A 19,533-nucleotide genomic window follows, 5' to 3' on the forward strand; every position below is an offset into this window, starting at 1 on the left:
AGAGCAGCTGCTTTCCTCCAACAGTACCGTCAGGCAGGATTGCCTTAACACCCACCCACCCTGTCTGGCAAGCTCTCCAGGCTAAGGCCCAGAAATAACAACACAGAACCTAGCAAGAAGGGGTACTACTCAACATGCAGTAAGAAGGATGAGTAGTTTCAAAAATGCCTGTAAGTAGAGAAAAGAGATGGGAAGAAAGATAAAAAGCAACCTGACAAGATGTATTCTATGCATACTTTTATTAATAAAATATAAGATTTACAGCATATGTCAATGGACAGTGTGTTTAGAGAAGTATCTAGTTGGATAGCATGACACCAAAGTCAGTAGCTGGTTTTGTTGAGGATAGGTTAAACCTCAAGCGACATGCCAGAGATCACCGCTACTGATGAAAACAAAAGTATTTCCCAAGACTAGCTTTAAAATTCCTGAAACCCAACAAGCACAGCTGAGGTCCAAGAGGCAGTTCTGCTTGAGTGTAGTATTGCTAGAAGGCTGCACTTTCATCTATGTGAAATCTACGTGTTCACTTCTGTCTTTGCATCCCCACTGCTGTGTCTGTGCAGCTTTTCATGTATTCAGTGCATCATTCAGGATATACAGATACACAAGTAAAAGCAGCAATCTTGCTCTCACAAACCTCAATATTCCCAGAATAACAATTAAACCTTCTTTGCGAAAACGGAGATGATTTTTTTTACCAGCTCTGTTGTTGAAGTAGTGCCTGATTTCCTCTTTGCTCTTGTGACAAGGTAATGAATAAACGTTGGGCCTGATCCCATGAAACACCTCTATGGACGACAACCAACAAGTTTCCTTAACTGCTAGCAAGTATTATTCACCCATTGGAAAACAGCTGCTGTTCCTGGGGCAGTTACTCTTTGTTAAAAAGAAAATAAAACAACAAGGCTAACAGGTGAAATATGGTAAAAATCCTTACAAAGGCTCATGGTCAGGCATGCATGTTACAAGACAAATACTGTATTTAAAGAGAACCAGATCTAATATTATAATCTTTACATTTTCAAACCACTGCACAAGGACTTAAAGAAATTAAAGTATGGTCGCAAGTGTAGTCTTGTTAACAATCTCTAACCCAGCCATAATTTTACAGCAGAAACAGTATCTTAGATGATCAAATAATAGAGGCATTATCATAACCATCTATAACTAAGCCATAGAAATAATTTAAATCTAGGTAACTGAAAAGTGAAAGTCCTCCAAGTCAAGGTGAGTTCACTACGACTTTAAGCTTCATTCTGAACACCTCCCTGAAGGAAGAGTAAACCTAAAAGCACAATTAGCAAAAATATCTGGAGGTAAAAACTCATGAGCCTTATAAAGCATCAGTATCTAGTTCATCTTTGGATAAGCCTTATTTGCTGAAGAGTTTAAATCTCTCAAATAGCTATGAACACTTATTTCATGCAGCTTCTGTACTCCACGTATTTTCTGATCATTGCACCATTTAACATTTCTGTAAGTGCAATAACTTTGCAAAGCCAAAAGCCAGAAGAAACACTTGCATGGTAAAACTACATTTTCACTCAGTTACTGATAGCAATAAAATACAGAAAATAGAGCATCTCAGAATGCAGTGTAGTAGTTATCTATGTAATCACTTGTTATTTTGAACTACATAACATCATACTGCTAGACAAGAATTCAAACAACTTGTTAAAAAACCACAGGGGACTTCGTACTCTAAACAAGGCATTAAAGGTATTGTATCCTAAAACAAGGCATTAAAGAAACCAGGATGAAACGAAAACATTAAAAAGTGAGTCCCGTAGTGTAGATTTTAAACCTGCAAATTCTATTCCTGTTCCAGCTTAAGCAATAGTTTAAGAAAAAAGAGCTTTTAAGGATACTGGAACAGTACCTGGTCTGTTCAGATAATAGCAAAATCTGACAGTAGTTCATGATTTTGAAATGAAAGTGGTCAACACATCCTAAGGCTGGTATTATTGTCATTCATGAATGAATGCAGATACTTGTGAAATCCCTCCCTCTCTTCATTCCCATTAAAAATAATTAATACTGGTTAAAATCATTACAAAAAACATCATTTTATTTTCATGCATCTAAGGTAAAACACAGAGTATTTGTATAAAGAGGTAGATTAAAAAAAGAAAACAGATTCTCCATTCTTTGTCACTTTTATTCAGTAGTTTGTTTTTTTTTTCTCCTTATTCTCTTTTTTTTTGGTGCCAGACATGGCAAGGAGTGATTACAGTCAACTGTTTACTAAAACATTTGTTGCAACACAGACCCCCTTTACCACTGACCCCAAACGGACCCATCTCATGTGCTTTATTTTGTGTTTTTTTTTTTTTTCCTCTATACACCACCACCAGGGCTAGGTGGAGGGGGATGAAAGGGAAGGGGGAGTCCAGGAAGCCAGAAGGAGGAATGCTACAAGCCACAGCAAGAATGAGCTGTATTTAATAAAAAAAGGGGGCCACAAATGATACAGTAATGAGGTTACACAATTAAATCCCATAGCATGATTGAAGGCTTTCCCTGTGTTTGACGTCATCACAATGGAAGGCATAAAAAGTGGAGTAAACCGATGTTGATACAGTCCAATCTAGTCCATTAGGCAAGATGGTGCAAGTAGTCATTTAAATTAAAAAGTGCCCTATCCTCACCTAAATGGCTAGCAGACATGGAGAACTCAGTGACACATCAGCAGAGCTTTCTCCATGTAGCTATAAAAGTGTGTTGTCATATGGCACATTTTTAAACACTGGAAGGGGGTGCCATAATGGACCTCTCATTCTCTTTCGTTTACAGGTACAAATGCTAGATTCAACTATTTCAACTATGCAGGAAGTGGACTCTTCAGTTAGGAATGCCAACCCTAATTCATTTTGTCTTGAAATATATACAAGTTGTTTGTAGTAGCTACAGCAATGATGTTTTCCTTAGGATGCCAGGCCGTGTGTAGAATCTTCTTGTTGAAGTCTAAGCTGTCAACACTAATTTCATCCTTCTTTCTCTTACCACTTGCACATACTTTACGTGGCTTCAGAACGGTACGGGGTTTGTTGTTTTCCCGTGACGCCTCTAAGGTGATGTCTCGTTTTGTGTTTCTGTCAAACATTCTGAAGAAGTTGTTGTAAGATCCTGTCATGACAATGCTGCAGAGAAGGTGGAGGAAAGAAGGAAAAGTTCAATTGAAAATCATTCCAATTCTACATCTACTTAGCTAAAGCAATTCTCAATAATCCAGTGCTACAGTATCAGTTGATTAAAAGCTAACATACATATGTTAAAGTCTATTTATCTCAAATACTTGGACAGTAATTACAAAAATAGCACCCAAGCCAGTCCAGGAATAAAAGCAAATACATTTGAGGCTTCAAGCTGTCTGCTTGTTCCGATAACAACTTGGAAAAGCCCTACATACATATAGAGAAGCATTCAAGTTACCTGTCCGATCCATTCCAGCAGCATTCAAATTTGTCAAAAATGCAATCGTTTTCATACAGTGAACAAAGTTTACTTCTGAGGTATTCATGCACCTGGGAAAAAGTTAAAACAATTAATATTGAGCATGACACACCTGTAAAATAACCTCTAGAATAGTGTCTGGCAAACCTGGCTGCTTCCTGGAAGTCCTGTTTTGGTGACCCATCACCTTCCTATGGATGATGAAGAGGATCCCTTCAAAAATTTTCTTATAAAAGTAGCTTGGAAATTTAGCAAGTGTCAGTGCTAGCTGATAACCTTTTCTACAAAGCGAAGCTTTTACCTCCATATACTCCAGGAAATAACAGGACACCATGAAATCAACTGAAGACTAAAAGAGATGAGCTATCTCACAGCTGGAAATTTCCCTTTCCGTATTTCCACTGTGTCAGAGGGACACTTGCACACCAAAACACAGTTTGAGGTTTTGCCATCAGGCTGCAAATAGCAAAATCCTTTAGCAGGTGTGGAACCCACTGATCTCACTGATGCTCAGTTTGGCCATAGTTATTTACAGATACATCTAACAGCTACATCAGGACTAGTAGTAAGGCCATCAAGTGTCCATCAATGTTTCAACCAAATACCTGGTATGTTTCCACAGGTCTGTTCTCCATATTTAAATCCCAGATCTTCACTGACAGATAATCTCTAGTCATCATGTAACGACCACTATGGCTAAATTTGACATCAGATATGGAAGAGATGATTTCAGAGAAAAATGATCTGTTGCTAGGATCTTCTGGTTCTTCAAACACTGCAGAGAAATAAAGCAGGCATTTCAAGAGGTAAGCTTCTATTTCTCCCAGTACAAAATTCCAAATTGCACTTGCCATGTTGGGCTGTAATATCTTATGTATTATAAAACTCTTTTTCCAAAGTTTCATGCAATTGCTATAGTTGGAAATACTCTGAAATGTTTCACTGTCATTGCAAATCAAGGTTAGCTTCTAAGCAAGCCAACTGCTTGGTAGTGTTTGGAGGCTTCATTCACACACGTGAGATTTCTGGATTCAGGTGCAGAACAAACAATTCTGCAGCTCCAATACTCATCAAGTCTGCAGGAAGTTATTCCTAGCCCTGCTGTCTAGGCAGACTCCCCAGTTTAATCTGCTAATTTTATTCACTACTTTTATTCTACCAAATAGGAATTTAATTTTAAGACTCATTTAGATTTTTGGTTTTTAATTTACCGAAGATACTACAGCAATCCTATCTAAAGATATATCACACTTTACTGCTCAGTATTTTAACACTATTCCCTGTTTAACAGTTTAACACATACTTACTGAGTGCTTCGTTTCATCTAGCAGCAAGATACCACAGTCCACAAAAGATAACACTGCAGGCCAGAACTTACATTTAGAATGTCTGTCACAGAGTGCTGATGCTCTCATATCACAGAGACGAATCGTTCCTTTACTGCTGCTGTATACAAATGTATTACAGCTGTTTGGGTGGAACTCTGCAGCTGTTATCACCTCTGTCAGCTCTTCCATGTTGGCAGGCTTAATATCTACAATATCTAAACCATTTTGTTAAGGAATTTCCTTCAGTTTCCACAACATATTTTTCAGTTTAAAGGTATTTAACAATTCATCAAAATACGTCTGCAATAGCCAAACAGAATTAAAGCAAGCCAACAAAAATACAACAGGAAGACGATGCTTGAAATCTGGGAGCAGGACAACACTTCAAAGCCAAAGCCATGCTACATGAACACTTTTCATGAAATATAAAACTTTTTTTTTAAACACATATACTATACAAAACAATGCAAAAAAGATACTAAAACTTCTGTCTGTAATTTCTAGGTGCCACAAATTAATCCGCAAGTCATCTGCAGATAGGTACGTTTCATAATCACTATTAATGGAGATGGAATTGATGTGATACGTGTGAGCATTGGCAAATATTCTTCGTGGACTAGCTTCAACCATGAGGTCCATGGGCCTAAATACTGGCACCTGCAAAATACATAGCAATGAAAGTTTGAATTGTAAATGTACTGTAGACATTAGCACAATCCTTCAATACACCAAAGCTCATTAAATCATCTGAGTAACTGTGTCTGCAAAATAGCAGGCACAGAAGGAGTTCCAGCAGACAACACCCAGAGCATCACTGAAAATGTGAACCATGCGAACCACTCGCTCCTTGAGCCACATCAGCTCAGAAAAGAGAATACCTCTCAAATGCATGTTCACCTGGCCTCAAATGGAAACAGTGATGGTCAATTAAAGGAGGGAACCACTCACCCGTAGTGTTGTAACTGTAGTAGGATCCCTATACCGTCCATCTTCTTCCTTTAAGTTATAGCCCTCAGGTCTTTTGTCCCTTTCACTGATTTTCCATAATTTTATTGTTTTATCTGAAATTAAACAGCCACAGTTGCAAATCAAAGTTCTAGCAATGACACAGCCTTCAGAGCTGATGCACTTTAACACACAGCCTTCAAACAAGATAAGACCACCTACGCGTACCAAAAAGACAAAAAATACTTGGAGATAAGGAATTCATTTAGATATAAATTTTGCTTCATCTCAAAATTACACAAAGAAAACAAGACAGGATAAGAAGCATTAAAAAGACCTCCTCCCCAGTTTGTTCTTTTAAGAAAGTTAGAGCAAGTTTCAATTTGGAGTGTTACGAATGACTAATGGAAGTATTCGCACACTTCTACGCGCCCTAACAGCCAACCCATGCAACAACAGGTTATGCAAAATAATATTAAGTCATCACTTACCGTTTGTAGACAATAAAAATTGAGCAGCATTTTTCTGGGGTAACCACCTAATTTTGTTGATCTTCTCTTCAATTTCTAAACTTTTCAAGTAGTCAAACTCTGGTTCATGGCTTTGAAAGGTACTGTAAACATTGTATTCTCCCCTACTGTGAGACTGGGTTTTGTTCTAAAAAGAGAATTAAATGATCAAGATAGGTATGCAATGTACAAAATGCTTTGCAAGGCTGTAGAGAAAGGTCAGAACTAGATACTTATGCAGCAACATACACAGGCACACAGCTAATTAACACAAAGGCTAAATGAGACTTTACACTCCACCACTGCCTGCGCCAGATTTGCTGCAAGGATCCTTTGGTGCAAAGTTCACCTTATTTTAACAAGCCTGTAGATCAGACGAAAGAAGGATCATCTCTACTGCAAAAACTTCAGTTTTCATTAAAGACACAAAGTGTATCATTCCCTAATCATTCATCTTCCCACCTTTTCTATAAGGAGGATATTTCCTCAAGAGAAACACAGCCACCTGTAAGGCAAATCTTATTCAGCGCTACATTCAGCTTGTCGGGCACCATGACATTCCTACATGTCACCTCCACAAGCAGCTCTACAATTCCGCTGAATAATGTCCACATTTACTGAAGACTTTGAAGACTTCTCAGCTGTTTAAGAAGCTTTGCCTCCCTCCTCATTCTGAAGGGAAAAAAAATAACCTCTCTCATCAATACATTTTGCTAGTACAAGTCACAGCTGCAGCTGGTCTGTTAAGGATGGTGGGACTGTTTGGAACACTGAAAAAACTCCAAACTTGAAAAAACTCCTCATCTTTCTAAAAGCTGTTTCTTTCAGAGAGGGGCTTTCTAGCTCTAATACTGCTCTGCAGGAATGAAACCTAACATTTCCTCCGATGGGTGACAGAACTGGAATCCTTCCTGTTCCACCCCTTTCAAGAGGCTGCACCGTCAGATGCCTTTCCTATGAGATGTTCTTGACTAGAGACTTCACTTCTCCTGTGCATCTCATGTCCATTCATTTATTTAATCCCTTAACATGTCACTAAAACATGCTTCTCCATAAGATCCTAGCTAGTCCACATTTGTCATATTCCTTGCAATGCTGTCTCTTGCTTCACACCCCTACCTAAAATGGTTGGCAGGAATTCTTAATTTTTTTCCAATGTGCTTATGGGGAGGGAGGGGGAATGGAAAAAAATGCCTTAGAAGTAGGACTTGGCACTAGAATATTGTACCACACCTATCAATTATACTGGCTTTCCCACCCTAGAGAACAGAAGAAACTTTGTTCCAAGTTTCAGTTAGACCTAACAAATGAAGCAGGGTCACTGCATTCAATGGGCAACTTCTAAAGTCAATCTACTGAGCTTTAAGAAATGCTGGCCATGATTCAGCAACCTCTTCTTCAATTCCATACTTACCATAACGATTTACTCTTGAACATACTTCTTGCGTATTCTGTTAAAACTCTACAGAACTAAAATATGTACAATCAGCAATGCATGAAATCCATCCTTGGGATTAAAAGCAAAATTTAAACCAACAGATCGTCTCATGGCACTCTTAAAAATCAAAACAAGAGGTGTTGGCCCAAGTGCCTTATGTGAAATTCCAATTTCAGCAATTGCAGGCTGCCTACGCAAATTCCGCCTTCAGTTTCAATTAGATACAGTATTCATTTCCTGCCTCTGAGTTATGTAAAGTCACTTGCTTCACTACACAGAAGGGCTGCCACATTCCAGCCCAGAGATGGCAGCAGCTCAGCAGTGGGCGAAGTTGCACAAGGCTGTGAAACTCAAGAGCTTGTGTTTTCAGAGGTTGTCTTCCTGTATGCATGGTTTCTAATGCATTCTGATGAGATGGTATTTAAATCCAACCAAAAGACTTAAAACCACAGTCCTGTAGACAGTTTTAGATACAACTTGCCCTGGCCAGTTAGCTACTTCAGCCTTAATATACTTCCAAATAAAACGATCTGTAAAGTACACAAGCAAACTAAAACCCCAAGAGTTTATGCCTGCCTACAAAGCACACAGTAAGGATACCCCACATGCTGTGTTCATCACAAGCTCTGGCCAAAGTTTAGAGAGGTTAGTCAGCCAGGAGTACCCCACTAGATGGCACCAACTGACCAAAGTGATTTATTAGACAGGTTATTGCACTCCAACTGCCTGCATACCTGCAGCAGAAAGCAACTCAGTCTGGGGAACTGTGGTTTTTGCATTGTAATTGCATGAAACAATAAGGAAAGAAGTACCAGCATGACCTTTCCAGACAGTGAGATGGCAGAGTACCTTTCTCAAAGTGCCTTCTTCTCTTCCCCCTTCAGTAAGTTCTCATCAGGTCAACTTCTAACTACGGGCTTCAAATCAAACACCCCATCTCAGCTTTCCCACTTTTAAGATAAGAGTGGAGACCCTTCCTGGCATCGCAAGAGTTGTCCCTAGAACTCTACAAAGACCAAAAGAACAAGTATAAAATGGAAACATACCCTTACTTTTGTAATGTAAAGCAGTTAGGTTACAGCTCCCTGTACTGGGAGAGCTTTTGCTTGGTAGGTTTTGTGTTGGGTTGTTGGTTTTTTTTGTTTGTTTTCATCTTCCACCCATTTGTTTTCAATTCTTCTTAAAATGTCATCTTTCACATACAAGAGATAACTAGATGGATTCCATTTTTAGCTGGTTTTTTTTTCCTCTCTAATTTTAGTATTAGCTTAGCTATTCACTGGATAAACTTGGCAACACAAAATCTAGCTTCAAGCTTGCATTCTAACATTTCCACACAAAAAATAATAAGTAGAGGAAAAATATTTAGTCATCGCTATTGATAAAAACAGATTGCTTTGTCAGGTAGATAAATAGCAAACCTTATTATTGCTCATATGTAAATACTGACTGCTTATTTTAAACACTGGTACACTAACTTCCAGTACTAGAGAGATGCCAGAGATTTAGTGAGCTGTTATCTCTGAAGATAACAAATAGATTTTTCATTACTTTGCTGAGAAATAGAAGCAAGTCTGTCCTGGACATTACTTTCTAACTGAGGTCTCAGGGAAATAGAGTGCTTGTGCATAAATATCTGAAAGCTATTTAAGTACACGTGTAAAGAAACAAGCTTACATTCTAAAAGAAGAGATGGAGGAATTCTGTACCTGATGCAGAGATAGGATGCATCAGAGAAAGCATATCTCATGGGGGGACAAAAAGCTGTAGTCAGTATATTTACAGCATAAAAACAGAAGTGAATGGATTGAGTGCAGCAACCCATACTGTTTATGTTCAGAAAGTAAAATGCAGACCCACCCACAAATACCTTCTGAGGAGAAAACATTTGTTAAGTACTGGTGTTTATAAGATCAACTAGGAGTCAAACTAAAGTCTACTTCCCTTCCATGTTTTCCATGGCTGTACTTTATACACCAAATACTACCAACAAATAGCATTCTGTATAAAAGACAGAGCAGCCAGTCAGATTAACAGCAAACTTCAGATGTGAACAAAATTACTGCAGACATGGAGAAAAAATACCTCCAGTTCTACAGCAGCACGAGGGACACAGCCAAACAGTTTTAAAGGAAAATTCCCTCTAGCACTAAGACTTGCATGAGATACATTTTAACTAGCATGAAATCCTAGACTATGGTAAGAAATCAGTGTTGACAGAACCTTAAACTATTTTACCTGATTGATATCAAAACAGAAAAGGACGTCTTAGGTCACAGCTACTAAGGGCAATTCTTATTTCCCCAACTACAGTGAAATCTGAAATAATAATCACAGCCAAGCAGAGCACTGTAAGGTGATGAATTTCAGCCTCCCCAGGGTCTTCGTGTGTCCTCCCCTTCCTTCCCCCACAACTTTAAACAATGTCTAAACCACAGCTGAAGGCTACAATCTTAAAATTCAACTCATTGCTAACATCGTCACAGCTTTCAGTAATTCCTTTACTCTTAAATTTCATTATCTTTTAATCATTTATTACACAAGCATACACTTTCCACGAAGCACGCTATAAAAGCACACACCTTTCCTTTAAAGAGTGAATGGAAATAGAGGTAAACATTACATTTACTTTAATTAAGCACTCACCTCCTGCTCCTGTTGAAAGATGACGACTCGCCCTCCTTTGTCTCCTGTTGCTAACAACTCTCCAGAATGGTTAAATTCTACCGTAGAAATTATATCCGCTGTGTAGGAAAAAAAATAAAGCCCACAAGTTAATCATGCCTCTGTGCACCAAATGGTGAAGAAAGCTGTGACTATAGGTAAAAAAAACCCAACAGCATACTATGTGAATAAAGCAATTGAAGTATGAAAAACAACTAGGAGCTCCTTTAAACACACAGAAGCTGTTTGTAGAAGTTATACATTTGAAACCAATTACCAGATCAGCAAGATTCAGGATTTATGTAGTTACTTCTCAGAGCTGTTTTTCCGTGAGGAAAGTAATCTAAGTATAGAAACAGATTTTCAGTATGTACTGCAACACCAGTGAGAATCTGTGCATACAGGTATTGCTACATTTCCTCCATTCTCATAAAAGAATGGGACACACGCAGTACCCATCTGATTGCACAGCTGCTTTTTTATTGAGGACTGTATACTTCTGAGAACTTCAGGGAAAAGCTACCAGGGTGGAGACAGTCAGACCTGAGCATGTAAGGAATGCAAGGATGTGGGACAAACAGCAAGAGTAGGATCTAAGTTTAACACAATGACTCAAAAACCTGAATACCTTTTCTGGATGAGCAAGCTTTACATTACCACCTATTTTTACGCAGAGTGCTAAAATTAAACAGCCGATATACACAGACAAAGTCATATCTAACAGTGAATTCATCTTGTTTGTGAAGCAAAAAGATAGAAGGATAAGGACAACGTTCCAGCTCAAGCACAACAACTCGTGCTCTCAAACACACCCACACCCCGCAGTATTTTCCAATGCTAGAATCAGAAGCTGGACCATCTTTTGAACATCAGGCTGCCGTTGCACTGCATTAAACTACATAAACCCAGCTTCCTGCAGGAGGTACTTAAGGTTTTTTTTTTTTACACATGCAATTCAGGCTGTTGCACTTCCATGGCAGTCCGTGGCAGACAAGCAATGTGTCCATCTTTCCTACTGGGCAGTTTCTTCATTCTGTGTTTTAGAGTTAAAAACAGATGACCAGTATCTGCTCTACAAACTGTAAGCCACTGCTAAACATCAGCTCACAGATCTTAAGGCATCATGCTGAAGAAGTAAAACACGTAAGATTTCTCTCTTATTTAATAAGAAAATGAAACTTACATCACTCTCCGGCTGCTTTAAACACACGGGCGGTGGCCTCTGAGGACATCAGCAAGCTGTTCTTTAATAACTGCATTACACAGCAGCTTCAAGCACCCTGCGTATCTGTCTGGGAACTGCACAGAGCAAACACAGCCCAGACAAGCAGGCCAAACCCCACTGCAAAATCCTCCAAGGTAAAAGATGCAGAGTCAGAAGCTTGGCATGAAGCTCAGCTGTGTTTGCTAATACACAGCACAGCGTGCCACATCACAAGGCGTGAACAGGAGCCTACCTTCATTGCCACAATTACGTAGCATTGTGGAAGCAAACAGGCTGAACTTTCTCAAGAGCACTGTGTTAAGAACACAGATGTGATACAAACCTGTGTGTAGGTAAACTGAGATTCAGATCACTCATGGGGCAAAACCTTGATCTGAGTGCACACCAGCATGCGCTTTTTCTGCATACTGCACTCAGTCCATTCATTCATATACTTGCGAATAAGAAGTGATTTCTCATGTCTGTAAGACTTGAGACTGCACAGCACTTACATGAAGACGTGCCATTCAGCATCCACCTTTCATATCTGGACAGTATGCAGAAAGAAGTGCAAACTCATCTAATTTTGACTATACCACACAATGCAAACCTCCTTGCTGTGATCCTCTGACAGGAGGAGACCTTAAGGGAGTCATCAATTACATCAGGAAAAATAACTCACTCCTTAATACAGACAAGTTTACAATTACCATTCTGAAAAGCATTCAGAACCAATGCTGCCAGTCTTAAAACTGATAATCCAGCACTTTGTCATCAGATTTAAGTGTGCACATGGAAGGAGAACAAAAATTCTCTTTGAAGTCTAGCATATACTCTAAGAACATATTCACCACATTACTTTTTTGATATAATTTACTAGAAAGTTTTGCAAGGTCAAAAGCCTGAAGTTTGAAGCCTTACAAACTATAGCAAGAACAGACAGAAAGTTTAAATGCATCTTGTGCATTTATTTTAAGATCATCCAAGCTTGAGATCAGGGATCTGCAAGTTCATGCAACTCCTGCTTTGCCTGTAGGCCCATGAACCTCCAGCAGTAAACTTCCAGTGCTCACATCCCCTGCCCTCCAAAAAGCACAGCAGGCTCTGAGTGCTGACATGACTCCCGTGAACAGTTCTATGCAAAAGATATTTGCAAGTACTTGAACCAAATGTAGTATTTAATTCAGAAAAAAATGCATTCCTTTTATCAGCAACTGCAACAGAAAAAGTAATTTTCTAAGCTCAAGATACACCTATAGAATTCTACGTGCCTTTACTGTAAGCTTGGGCTGCTCCTTCTCCAAGGACAAAACAAACGTGCTAATGAAGGAGGCAGAAGAAGGCTGCCTTACAGCAGTCCCACAGCAGGGCTGAGATGCATACTTATCCAAAGTCAGCGCTGAAGAGCAAAGCAACCAATCATGCATTTTAAATCCAATAACTCACCGTTAAGACTATCGTATTCCCATACCTTGCTCAAAGACAGAGACAGACATCAAGGCACTGGTGTTGAACTGGGCGGATTTAATAGTGTTTGAGAATTGACAGGGGAAGCATTTCATCTTCCGCAGCGCACCGATTCGCCTGTGTATTTTCATCTGTATTAACACCCTTGTTGCCAGATAAAATCAATGTTATCCTCTGCTTTTCAAACGGTAACTATAATTCCCATGACAGTTACTTGTAGGGTTGGTTTTAGTCTTTCAATGCGCAACGGGCAGAGCGTGTACAGCTCACACTGCCTGCTCCCTGCCTCCTCCCTGCTGCGATGCTGTTTTTTGTTGCTGTCTCTAGGTGGGAGTCTTGCAAACACAGAGGGCTGCTCTCACTGCCCAGGAGCCTGTACATGATCCCTACACAAACAGCTCTAGGGGGAAACACCCAAGGGAGCAGATGCATGCGGTGCCCTAGCACTGCTAACACCAATGGCTTTTGGAAATAGATGCATTCCATGTTTATTGCTGATGTCACCTGAACGCTCTCCCCTTCAAACACCAGACTGTAAAAGAGAAAAAACCACTACAACCTTATCTGATAACCACACCCCCACACAATACAGGCTCCATCAGCACTGTATGTTAAGAGACTTACATGAAGTTACGAGTACATACACAGTACCCAAACCCTGACGGATTCTTCTCCTCCCCCCCCAAGCATCTTAAGACATCTCTGACAACAGGATGAAGCATGACATTTCAACTGCTGCAATTTCAGAATGCTACAGCACAGCATCAAGCACACAGGATGAAGACATCCCTCTTGTTAAGACCAGAAAGCAGGACAGAAAAGTATATTCACTCTACAATGCTCCTCAACACCTGTACTGAGTTTATTCACTTGGGTAATGTGGGACAGACAGCTCAGGGCTTACCACAGTGCTCATAACTGCATCTCTGCATGGATTAACACAGCTGTCATCTAGCTCCACTTCACACTCCTGATACCACTGTAGATCATTAAATACTTCAAAATAATGGCTTTCATTCATACGAAAGCAAAGGAAGAAAATGCACAACCTGAAGTCCATTTACTACTGCCATGGCATTTACATCACCAAGTACCATGTAATGCTGACTGAAATGCTACAAACCCCACACAGAACCACTGTGCAGGTAAATTCCTTCTTCCAAGAAGCAAGCCACACTACTGCCAAACTCAGCCAGCAATCTTAAGCATGCTACAAGAGCACAAGGAGGCTTCTGGTCCCTCACTTACTGCCACACAGTGGCAGGACAAAGTCTGCTTTTTGTAGGAGCTGATACAGCACCTACAAGCTGATTTCCTGCAGCTGCTTCCAAAGTTACTTCTCTTCTGCACATCACCTTTATTTTTACAGCCAGCTCTAAGCTTTTTATGAATGGCATCAGTGATGCATCTTCACTTGAAGTGTTCCAATAAAACTAACTACCACAAGGTGCAGACAACACTTCACTTGTCTCAGGAGGAGCAGTTTTGTAGGTTTTCCTTCATAGATGTGGAGATGAGAACCTGAAGCTCGCCTAGAACCAAAGGAACCTGAACAAGGTGTTTGTGGGAGAAGCAGGGAAGACGTTCATCTGCAAGTTCTGGTAATGGTTAAACTACGTGTTCACAACTCACCATGTCAAAGGGAGCCATGCCAGAAGCCCCCAAGCAGTTCTTACCAGCAGCAGACACTTCTTGCTATGTTATTCTTGAGAAGAAAACAGCCACTCAATACAAGCCTGATTTGTTCCCTAGGGGACAACAGCAACTGTGAGTTCAGAATTTTTACTCAATATTTGTTACACCAACTTCTGCTATTTTGGGCAATTCACCTTACAAGAAAACAACAGGAATGAATGCCTGGTGCTGTAACACATGAGTTCAGAGGTAGCTGCAGTACACTGTGACTGGGTAAATACAAGCAGATAAAAAGGCCCCAAAAGTGACTAAAATAAGGCGAACATGGAACAAGAAAAGAACTAAAATCCTGCACAGTATCAAAAGGTGGGACCCAAGGTCACCTTCATCTCAAACCAGAAAGTCCTCTTGTTTTAAAATTGTTTTCAAGTGGGACCAATACCACAATGATTACTAAGGCACAAAAGCCTCCAATTCTTAAGAAATGCTCCCTTTTATACTTGTTTCATTAACATATTTCATTTTGCTAGTAGATGTACATACAGCTTGAAGCATACAAGCTGCATCTGTGCCATTAACATCACATGAATCTTGCTCTGCTTGCAGCCGCCTCGTGCTCCTGTGTCAAGGCTGAACCACTTCTGAAGTGCCAAAAGAGAAACTGCTCAGTCTGGGATTGAGAAGCAAAAGGTCCTTAAACTCTCAAATAACCCGACTTCAAGACCCAGCACAGAAAGGCAGGGCTGTCAGGCACAATTCAGATAATTTGAAAAACTGAAGCTTATGAAAGATGACCAGTTTAAATGAAAATAGGCAGAACACGTTGTTCTGTATCTGACATCAGAAATGCTGCTGCTTCCCTCCGCTTTAAAGGAGAACAGTGTTTGAAATCAGAAGCTCAGTGACAGAGACCAAAAAACACCCCCATACTTCAGAGGCCCTCCATGCTTTTCAGTGAAGGTATATGAATGCTGATCAAGAATCACAGATTCAAAACTATGTGTTCAAAATTTTGCTATGTATTTTTTTTGGCTGACGTTCTCCCACTGTTGACAAGTCTACAGAACTAGACAATGAAACAGCTTCATCCAGTCAAACAAGCAAAAGATCCTTTAACCCAATGATTTAGGTCCTAGAAGGCCCACTGTGAGCCTGAAAAACAATTCTGTATAAAAATGTTTCCAATAATAGAATAAAAGCTATTTTATTAGTACAGAAGAGGCTATCTATTTTAATGTACCATGAACTTTTTATAAACTCTGCTTATAAAACATGCTTGGTAGGCAAAACGTGTCACCTACTCTACAGCAGCAAGTCAATCACAGCAGCCAACAAAGAGCGTCTTTATTCCAGCAGACCTGGAAGGTTTCTGTGCAAGTTTTTGGAATCACGTTGATCTGCTGCCCAAGCAGCCAGCAAGTAAATCAGGGTGTTTACACAAGTGGAGCGATCTCCTGATGTTTCCAAGGACTGAACAAAGAATTGTAGTATTGAAATGCGTTTCGCTTCTCCTTCATTGTTTATACACCTTCCCAGTGGCTCCAAGTACTGCTTTGGGAATTTTCCACAGGAGCAACCGAAACATCCCGGCTGCAACGCAGAGCGGATTGCTTACAGGTTGTAATTCTGTCCCGGGGAGTAAAAACTCGCTGACCAGATGTGCAGGCCATGACCTCTGTTTGCCAACCTTATGTACCGTCAAATCTCTTTTTGATGCAACTAAACATCAACTGATCATCCCAAGGACGCTTCAAAACAATCTGGAATGGGAACACTTCAAGAAAGCAACGTTTAGGATTACTACTAAAGTCCAAGGAAGCTCAAGCAGCCCCCAGCTGAGGAGGCGAAACACAAATGGAAGAACATAACCAAGTATGAAGACAGCATAATACATTGAATTCAACAAACAATACCAGCATGTACCTGTTCTTCCCAGGTTCTCTCTAGAGATGAATTCAGCATGCCCAAAACTCAGCAGGAGCACCTGTACAGAACTTGCATGCCTTTGATGTCTGGAAATAACTTGTGAATGGTTTGGCACTTTCTAACCAAGGGTTATTTATCATGCTTATCAAGAGTCCTGATTTGTTGTCTGTTAGGTATCTGAAGCTAGATAGTAAAGTGTTAATCTCAAAGTGAATGGGAAAGCTGTTTAAACAAGATTAAAGAAAGTGACAATATGTGTATTTGTGGAGAAGAGAGCTCCCAGCACAACTACACACACCAGGAAAAGCACAGAACCAAATGACGAGCACTGTTTAGTACTGACCGTATGAAAGAAAACACCCTCTGCATTCCAGTCTCATCCCTAATTTATGTGTGCAGAGGGGGAAGGGAACCCCAGGATTCTGTAAAGTTACCATGACCAGTTTTACTATTGACTTCATTTCCCTTTTCTTCATTCACTTTCAAGAGTGATTCTCCACACTCATCCCGTCTCTCAGAAGTGACCAGGCAACGAAAGCAAAGGCAGCCAAGGGAAGGCATTCTGACTGCCCAAAGTACTTCTCAGGAGTCATTCTACACTGCCTTTAAAAAGATCTTCTCTTTGCTAGGAGAGGGCATTAAAAATATATTATTTATTGAGAAACATGGGGATGGAAATATACACAAGACAGCAGGAAAGAAAGGGGTTGTCTTCTGTGACAAAACTTTTCACTCTGGTGCCATGAAGCAATGCAAGAGCCAGCTGCTTACTTGGTCCCTGCTAAGTACCAGCCTGCAATACTGCTGCACACAAAGAACACACAAAGCACCCTAACACAGAGGGGAGGAGAGTTTCTATGAACCCCAGCTAGCTCTGTGCTGGAGCTGGCCCTACCAGAGTCAGAACACAAACACATGGGAGCCAGAGATGCAGTTCAAGCAAGTTGGTTTTGTTGGCCTCTGCAAGTCTGGGAAATCTACACACAGGGAAAACATTCAGAGTATCCTCCATCTCCCACAGAGAACTCCTAGCCCTCCAGGCCCGTTATGCTACAAATAGTAAGCATACCATCATCAGTAAAAAGCTTATTACCCAATTTCTCCATTTCTTCTCCTCTTCCCAACCATGCCAATCTTTGAAGGAAAAAAAAAATAAAGCACTCTACATAACAGACAAGTCCCAGTTTAATTACGTGTTCAACTTTGGATTTTAAAGCCTGACTGATTTACTCATTATCACATATCTTACCTTTAACTTTCTACCCAGTTCCCTAAAACAAAGGCTGGACCCCTCCTCATCAAGCAGATCCCCTCCCACTGCAATGACAGCAATATGAACTTGAACCTTGTTGGCATTGGTTTGATGTATGGCTAATAGTTCTCAGATAGTTTTACTAAGCTCAACAACCAGAGAGAAAAACAACCCCGAGTCCATCTGCTCTGCACAAAAGCAGCTGCTCCTCTCTGCAAAGCAATAGCGATGACATTAAAATTGCAGAAAACACTGCAGAAAACAGAATTGAAGTAGAATTAAATCTCAAGTTCCTTTACAAAAGTACTACCTGTGAAATGGAATAATAGCTGAATATACAGGTGAAATGTTTCAGCAAGGTAACAGCAAAAACAGAACAATCACTTCCTACCAAAACACAGTGCCTTCCATCTGGGAAGCCATCTCCTCAAGCTTCCTGATACCGCTGCTTTCAAACTAACCTTGTTTAAAGGCACCTCACAGAAAGCCCACCCAGTGTTCAATACAACAATTCAAGCTGAAGAGGGAGCAGCACATTGACTGTTCTATTACTTCTGTGTCATAAACAATCGCTCTGCCTCACTGGGCTGTTGCTGTTTGTGGTTCAGCACTGCCAAGCTTCCACAACCCCACTCACTCAGTGCAAGTTTCCCCAGCAATTATCACCCAATTCCTTTAAGTCCCACCTTCAGATGAGGCAAGAGCCCAGCCAACAGGCCTGCTGCAACAGCAGTGACTTCCACAGATCATACACATCACCACAGAAAGGCATTCCCATCACCTCACACCTTTTTGAATGATCCACCACATATCTCAGTTACACTAAGCAGTTTTTCATTCAGCCTCCGGAACTTCATTTGCTGGAGGTAAGAGGGAGGAGAAGAGGAACAACCCCATCTCCAGAGGGCACAGCTGGATTTGCAAAACACCACTGAGCTCACAACCAACATGACAGTCAAATGCATTTCTACCCATCTGGAAGTGTAAACTCACTTTACAACAACAGCTCCCTAGAAGTAACAATTTGGTAATTCTCAGAAAGGAAACATATTTAAACCTCAGCCCACCGGCTTCCTCTCCATCTATAGAAGGAAATTCAACGTCTCCAGCACACACAGCTCCAAGGCCCCTGTGGTGGCACAGAGAAAACAGAGAGGACAAAGTCAGAGCAGTCTTGAAAACAGGTGGGATGGATGTGCAGCAGCGCTGATGAATCACTCAGTGCTTCTTACCACCGAAAGTGACAACATTAAAAGTTTCACCTCTGTGAAGTGAGTTAAAGCATTCACATTCAAATTAGTACAAGCTTTGGGAAAGAACTTTTAAGCCTTAAAAGTTGACTTAAAAGTTGATTGATCCACTATGGACCTGGTAAAGCATTCGCTGTACCACAATTACTGCAACCACTGGACTACATCTGACCACAGGGGTTTTATTCCTGCTCACCAAATCTGGAACTGTGTTCTGTAATCCCCTTTATGCATACAATGCTCACTGTAAGTTTACAAAGGAAAAAAGTTAAAGGTGAGCAGCTGAAAAGAATCTGAACAGCTACCTTGAAACCATTCCATCTGATGGAATGGTTCTTTAATATGAGAGTGGTGAGGTGCTGGAACAGCTGCCCAGAGAGGCTGTGGATGCCCCATCCCTGAAAGTGTTCAAGGCCAGGTTGGATGGGACGCTGGGCTGCCTGGGCTGGTATTAAATGG

At 40.5% G+C, this 19,533-nt stretch overlaps 1 protein-coding gene across 4 annotated transcripts in view; it reads right to left on the reverse strand.

Moving 5' to 3' along the window:
• Window positions 1-222: 222 nt before the first annotated feature.
• PPP2R2A (protein phosphatase 2 regulatory subunit Balpha) overlaps window positions 223-19,533 on the reverse strand; it is a 39,713-nt gene continuing 20,402 nt past the window's right edge. For 3 of the 4 annotated variants that reach the window (XM_015297313.4, XM_015297315.4, XM_015297314.4), the window contains 8 exons: window positions 10,323-10,420; window positions 6,221-6,386; window positions 5,733-5,845; window positions 5,264-5,441; window positions 4,835-4,999; window positions 4,062-4,231; window positions 3,436-3,527; window positions 223-3,143 (listed from right to left, as the gene is read on the reverse strand). In XM_015297313.4, coding sequence (XP_015152799.3) covers window positions 2,864-3,143; window positions 3,436-3,527; window positions 4,062-4,231; window positions 4,835-4,999; window positions 5,264-5,441; window positions 5,733-5,845; window positions 6,221-6,386; window positions 10,323-10,420 — 1,262 coding nt within the window. In that variant the 3' untranslated portion in view covers window positions 223-2,863. The remainder of the gene's footprint in view (window positions 3,144-3,435; window positions 3,528-4,061; window positions 4,232-4,834; window positions 5,000-5,263; window positions 5,442-5,732; window positions 5,846-6,220; window positions 6,387-10,322; window positions 10,421-19,533) is intronic. The other variant, NM_001030886.2, reaches the window with a different exon arrangement.

Source organism: Gallus gallus, chromosome 22 (assembly GCF_016699485.2).
Source record: "Gallus gallus isolate bGalGal1 chromosome 22, bGalGal1.mat.broiler.GRCg7b, whole genome shotgun sequence".
Taxonomy (NCBI): Eukaryota; Metazoa; Chordata; class Aves; order Galliformes; family Phasianidae; genus Gallus; species Gallus gallus.